The following is a 6,450-nucleotide window of genomic DNA, read 5'->3' as shown; positions in this document are numbered from 1 at the left end:
TGTCACCTTGTGTGCACAGAGCTGTTTCTCTAGCTCAGGGGAGTGCCCCAGGCATGTTCCTGACCCAGTCACCTCGGGCAGCGTCAGCATGTGCCTTGTGCCCCAGTTGCAGCTATCGGAGGTGGTATAGGTAAAACTCCCGTTAACTGCTACACCTTCATAATATGGGGAGCTTGCTTGGAGACAAATCCAACAGGATTCAGTGAGATTGGGTTGAGTGGAGTTGAGGGCCTGATACCCCCCTTCAACCAGGTCTATCAACCGTTCTCTTGACCCAGGTAGGGTGGGATCTGCAACAGCCGGAGTGGTCAGTGGGAAAGTGGAGGGGTTTTGATGGGTTGAGTTAGGTGGGGGATCCTGTCTTAGGGGCTCCCGTTTGTTTTTCTTGGGAGGAGGGGCTCTCTGGTCCTGCAACACTTTATTAGGGCCTACTGGTTGAGGGTCTACATTTATCATTAACCTGATTTTGAACAGGACTCCTGGATCATAGGCCATTTGGTGATACACCCTCAGGCCCCATAGTCTACCCTTTATCCAATTTCTTGATGCTTTTCCGGTCTGGGTGAATGTGATGTTCAAGGGGTTGCAGGCAAACGCTGTACACGGTCCCGACCCGTACCATAGGGTCGTGACCATCTTAGGTTTGCTCTGGCAGTAATCTTGTGACAGTGGAGGTTCATCTCCACTTGCCTCCCTCTTTACTTGTATCAGATCCCAGGATGAGCTCGGCTTTCACCAAGCATCCCCTGTAGTTTCACATCCCCAGGCTTTACAATAATAACTTTCATGTTGCCCACAAGTGCGCGCCTGTGCCCTACTCCTCCCGTCCCTTGGACATACATAGAATGGTCTCTTTCTTAGGGCTGCTCGGGCCCTTGAGTCTCTGCACCCTGCTGAGTAACGGGAACAGGGGCAGCGTCCACTTTGGGTGCATACTTCTGGTTCACCCGGGTTGGCTGGGTCAGTGGTGGGGATGTCAAAGTCTTCTGCCCCAGCCAACAAGTGGCAAAGGTCAGGTTCTAGGGCAGGCCACCAAGTCCAAAGAGGGTACCTACCAGTTTTTTTCCCAAACCACATCCCCTTCCCCCGACAGTACTTGCCACGTCTGGCTCACAGGTTGGTGTGGGTTAGTTCGGCTGGTCTCTATGTCGGATCAGGAGCTTGAGAGGATTATCAGTCCGCTCCACAGTCCAGTCCAAATCCATGTCCGGAGCAGGAGCTGGCTTGAGATGGGAGCCATGAATCCATGCAGCAATTCCATCTACTTTAACTGCCGTCGGGGTGGTCAACAGGACTTGATAGGGACCCTTCCACCGAGGTTCCAAGGTCTGATGCTGGTGCCGGCGGACATACACAAAGTCCCCTACATGGAACCGGTGGGCAGGGCCATCTCCACTGGGCTGGTACGCGGCAGACAACTGTTTCCACAGGGTGTGCTGGACGACCGCCAAAGCTTGCAGTCTGTCAGATAGGAAGGAAGGCATGATTTCCCCTTGTTGGAAGGTTAGGTTCTTAACTGGGGGTGCACAACCAAAGAGCAATTCAAATGGGGTTAAGCCTTTAAGGGAAGGGGTATTCCTAGCCCTAAAGAGGGCATATGGTAGGAGCATCGTCCAATCTCTAGAGCCAGTCTCCATGGTCAATTTGGTTAGGGTCTCCTTAATTGTTCTATTCATTCTTTCTGCCTGTCCGGAACTCTGGGTCTGTATGCACAATGCAGTTTCCAATCAATCCCCAGTACCTTGGCCAGTCCCTGACTTACCTGAGCCACGAATGCTGGGCCATTATCTGACCCGATTACCTGAGGCAGTCCGAATCATGGGAAGATTTCCTCCAAAATTTTCTTGGCAACCACAGCTGCAGTCTCCTTTTTGGTGGGGTAGCACTCCACCCATCCTGTAAATGTGTCTACAAACAGCAGTAAATACCTTAGGCCATATTTAGCTGGCCGTATTTCAGTAAAGTCCACTTCCCAGTGTTGGCCTGGTCGACTCCCTCGTAGTCTCTTTCCAGGAGCCAACCGACCAGGGTATGCATTAACCTGCTGGCAGGCTTGGCAGCCTGCCACCACTTCCTCTGCCATCCGCTTCCTTTCAGACGGGCAGTGGGTTTTATTCTCTGCTGTGAGTTGGACTAACTTCTGGCTACCCAGATGGGTCAGCTTGTGGATTCGTTCCAAAGTGTCCTTCAGAGTCTCAGGGGCCAGAGGCTCTTCAGAGACTGGGCTTTTAGGGGGTGTCAGATGGACTGTCAGGTGCCTGATGCCTCGGAGAGCTGCCTCCCTTGCTTCTTGGTCAGCCCTCCGGTTCCCAACTGCAACTGGGGAGTCGCCCTTCTGGTGTCCTGGGCAATGTACGATGGCCAGCTCACGAGGCAGCATGACGGCATCTAGTAGCGCCTCGATTTTTTTTTTTTATTTTTAATTTCTTTTCCTGCCGATGTTAATAGTCCCCTCTCCCTGTATATGGCCCCATGCACATGCGCGGTTGCAAATGCATACCGGCTATCTGTGTAGATGGTGGCTCGCTTACCCGCTGCCATGGTGAGGGCTTGGGTGAGCGCAATCAATTTGACTTTTTGAGCCGAGGTCCCCTCTGGGAGGCTGCTAGACCAGATGACCTTATTTTTGTCCACCACTGCCACTCCCGCCTTCCGCTGCCCCTCATTTAGGAAACTGCTGCCATCCGTATACCATATCAGGTCCGGGTTGGCCAGTGGTTGGTCTGTTAAATCTGTCCGGACCCCAGTTTCCTCTGCCAGGATGGCACCACAGTCATGCACTGGCTCTCCCACCTCTTCTTGTTGGGCAACTGGGAGGAGGGTGGCTGGGTTAAGGACGGATGGGGGCCCGAAAGTGATGCGGTCCCGGTCCAGGAGAGTTGTCTGATAGTATGTGGCTTGAGCATTGCTGAGCCATCGGTCCAGCGGCTGGCGGACAATGCTCTCCAATGCATGGGGAGCTATAATAGTCAGATGCTGTCCCAGAGTTAATTTATCTGCGTCCCTCACCAGCATGGCGGCTGCTGCCACTGCCCGGAGGCAGGTCAGCCATCCCCTGGCTACAGGATCAAGCCGCTTTGATAGATAGGCAGTCGGTCTTTTCCATGGACCAAGGGCTTGCACTAGGACGCCGACAGCCACCCCACCCTTCTCATGTAAGTACAGGGTGAAGGGTTTACTCACATCCGGGAGAGCAAGCGCCGGGGCTGACAGGAGTGTCTTCTTCAGCTTCTCAAATGCAAGCTGGTGCTCCTCCTGCCAGACAAAAGGGGTCTTTTCTTTTAATAAGGGAGAGAAAGGCTCTGTTATGGCAGCGAACCCTGGAACCCAGAGTCTGCAGAACCCAGCTGCGCTCAGGAATTCGCGTAACTGCCGGCGATCTGTTGGAGTTGGTATGCTGGCCACGGTTTGCTTCCGGGCATCCGTGAGCCATCTCTTTTCTCCTTCCAAGGAGTAACCAAGGACGGTGACTTTGTTTTTACAGATCTGCGCCTTTTTGGCAGATGCCCTGTACCCCAGGCTAGCCAGAGTATCTAGAAGTTTTTCAGTCCCAAGTTTGCAGGTGTCCTGAGTTTCAGCTGCCAGGAGTAAATCATCTATGTACTGGAGGAGAGTGACATCAGGGGAGGTCTCTCGATACCTCCGAAGGTCTCGGTGTAGGGCCTCATCAAAGATTGTTGGGGAGTTCTTAAATCTTTGCGGAAGTCTAGTTCATGTTAGCTGCCCTGTCCTCCCTTCCTCAGGGTCTGACCATTTAAAAGCAAAGAGCTTTTGGGAATCTGGGTGGAGGGGTAGGCAGAAGAAGGCATCTTTCAAATCCAGAACAGTGTACCAATTGTGCTCTGGAGGCAATTGTACTCAGGAGATTGTAGGGGTTGGGCACTGTAGGGTGAATGTCTATCACCCGGGAGTTTACTTCCCTCAGATCCTAGACCGGTCTGTAGTCATTTGTTCCTGGCTTTTTTACCGGTAGGAGTGGAGTGTTCCACTCTGACTGGCATGGTTTCAGAATGCCCAGTTCCAGAAACCTCCTGATGTGGGGTTTTATGCCTTCCCGGGCTTCTCGACAGAGCGAGTATTGTCTTACACGCACAGGCACTGCGGTGGGCTTAAGGGTGACAACCACCAGAGGTTGTTCTTTAGCCAGTCCAAGGCCCCCTGTCTCTGCCCATGCATTAGGAAACCTGTGGATCCATCCCTCATTGTTCAGTGAGACAGTAGTTACAGAGGCTTTAGCTGCTGCTCCATACAACCGATACTCCTCAGTGGCTGGGAGTTCTAATGTGAGGAGATGGAGGTCCCCCACTTTTGGGTGTGCAAATTTTAATTCTGGGCCCTGAGCGGTAAAGGAGATCTGAGCTCCCAATTTTGTCAGGAGGTCTCTGCCCAAAAGCGGCGCCGGACAGTCAGGCAGGACTAGGAAGGAATGCTGTACAGTACCTTTTCCCAAGTTGACTGTTCTCTGGGTGGTCCAGGGTCTCTCTCTGCTTCCATTCGCTCCTTGAACCAGTGACTTTCGGGTAGATAGAGGCCCCAGCGGATGCTGGATGGCTGAGTAGACTGCCCCTGTGTCCACCTCAAAGTCCACTGGGGTCCCCTCCACTTCAAATGTTACCCGGAGCTCGGGGAGGGGATCCGAACCCTGACTCCCTCAGTCTTCAAGGACAAGGACCTGTCGACCTCGCCCTTTTGACTTCTTTGGGCATTCTCTGGCCCAATGACCTTCCTCTTTACAGTAGGCACATTGGTTTGGTCCCAGAGGAGAGCGGCCTCCCCGGCCTCCTCCTCCTCCTCGCCCCCGTGGCTCTGGCCCGTCTCTTACCGCGGCTGCAAGAATCTGTGTCAAATCCCGATTCTGGCGTTTTTGTCGTTGTTTTTCTTTTTCCTCTCTTTCTTTTTCCAGTCGAATCTCTTTTTCTTCCACAGTCTCTCGCTTATAGTAGACCTTCTCTGCCTCTTTAACCAGATCTCTCAGGCTCAGCCCTTGCAATCCATCTAATCTCTGCAACTTCCGCCGTATATCTGTGGCGGACTGTCCTATAAAGGCCATGCTTACTGCTCCCCTCAATTCCTCTGACTGTGGGTCAAAGGGGGTATACCTTCTATATGCCTCCATGAGTCTCTCAAGGAAGGCAGAGGGGGTTTCTTCAGGCCCTTGAAGAACCTCACCTACCTTAGCCAAATTAGTGGGCCTTCTGGCCGCTGCACGGAGACCCGCCATTAGAGTCTGGCAATAGAGGGACAGATGCTCCCTACCTTCTGGAGTGTTCAGGTCCCGGGCCGGACGTCTCAAGGGGAAACGCTCATCAATGAGATTGGGGAGCTGGGTTGGCCGTCCGTCTGGTCCAGGGACCAACTTCCTAGCTTCTAGGAGGATGCATTCCCTTTCTTCTGTGGTGAAAAGGACCCCCAGAAGTTGCTGACAATCGTCCCAAGTAGGCTGGTGGGAATACATAATGGACTCGAGGAGCCTGGTTAGTCGGGTGGGATCTTCAGAAAAGGGTGGATTATTATTTTTCCAATTATATAAATCTGAGGAAGAAAACGGCCAATATTGGAGGGCAGGCATGTCTCCCCCAGCCCCATCCTCAATGGTTCCCCCAATGGGGCGCAGGGGCAGTGTGACTGCCGGTGGGACCTCATCATGAGGGCATGCCCTCCTTTGCCGGGTGCCCTGTGCCGGCCCTGAGGGGGAGACCAGAGCCGGTCCGGATTCTGCCCCAGCTGGCTGTGGCGGCGGTCTGTAGGGCGGCGGGGGATCTAGATCAAGAGAAATGAGGTCAGCCTGCGACTCTGGCAGGGGTGCAGGTGTCGGGGTTAACGGAGAAGACTTAGGCGGTTCAGGGGTTTTGGTTAGAAGGAGGGGGGCTTGGTCAGTAGGTGGTGCAGATGAGTTGGCCTGGAGAGACCGGACCCACTTAGGTGGGTCTAGCACCAAGTCCTCCCAGACCCAGATATAGGCTTGCTGGTCCAGGTGTCCATGGGTACCTGGAACAAAAATCTTCTGTTTAACTGCCCTAATAACATTCAGATCAAAAGTGCCATCAGCGGGCCACCCAACACCAAAGGTGGGCCACTCAGATGAACAGAAAGTCTGCCACTTCCCTTTCTTCACTCGAACCACTAGGTTTGAGGCTCGGGCTGATACTTCTGACCAGTGGGCGAGGGTAAGAGAGAGGGGTGTAGAGGCAGTCTGGCCGATGCCGAACAGATAAAACAAGACACTGAACAACACGAACAAACCCACAACACAGAGACAGGACAAGCCGGCAAAATGGTATAGAAAATGAAACCAAAAGATGATCTAGTGGCCCGGGCCTCTTAAAAAGTCTCCTAGGCAAAAGGGTATCCAAAGGGGTCCCTTTTACAGGGTCCCCACACTCTAGAGCGTCCTCCAGAGTTGCAGCCTGTGGGTTCTGGACACGTCTGTCCCCCACTGTCCGGGTGTCC

General features: G+C 53.4%; 1 protein-coding gene across 1 annotated transcript; it reads right to left on the bottom strand.

Annotated features, from left to right (window-relative positions):
* Window positions 1-1,371: 1,371 nt before the first annotated feature.
* On the bottom strand, window positions 1,372-6,092 carry LOC114684244. The gene is given in 4 exon segments (XM_037209842.1): window positions 1,372-1,461; window positions 1,763-2,413; window positions 2,416-3,852; window positions 3,854-6,092. Coding segments are annotated over 3 exon segments (3,750 nt in total). The 5' UTR covers window positions 5,570-6,092; the 3' UTR covers window positions 1,372-1,461; window positions 1,763-1,816.
* Window positions 6,093-6,450: the final 358 nt, after the last annotated feature.

This window comes from Peromyscus leucopus, chromosome 12 (assembly GCF_004664715.2).
Source record: "Peromyscus leucopus breed LL Stock chromosome 12, UCI_PerLeu_2.1, whole genome shotgun sequence".
Taxonomy (NCBI): Eukaryota; Metazoa; Chordata; class Mammalia; order Rodentia; family Cricetidae; genus Peromyscus; species Peromyscus leucopus.
Note: the sequence above shows the minus strand (reverse complement) of the source record. Positions and strands in the feature narration are given on the sequence as shown.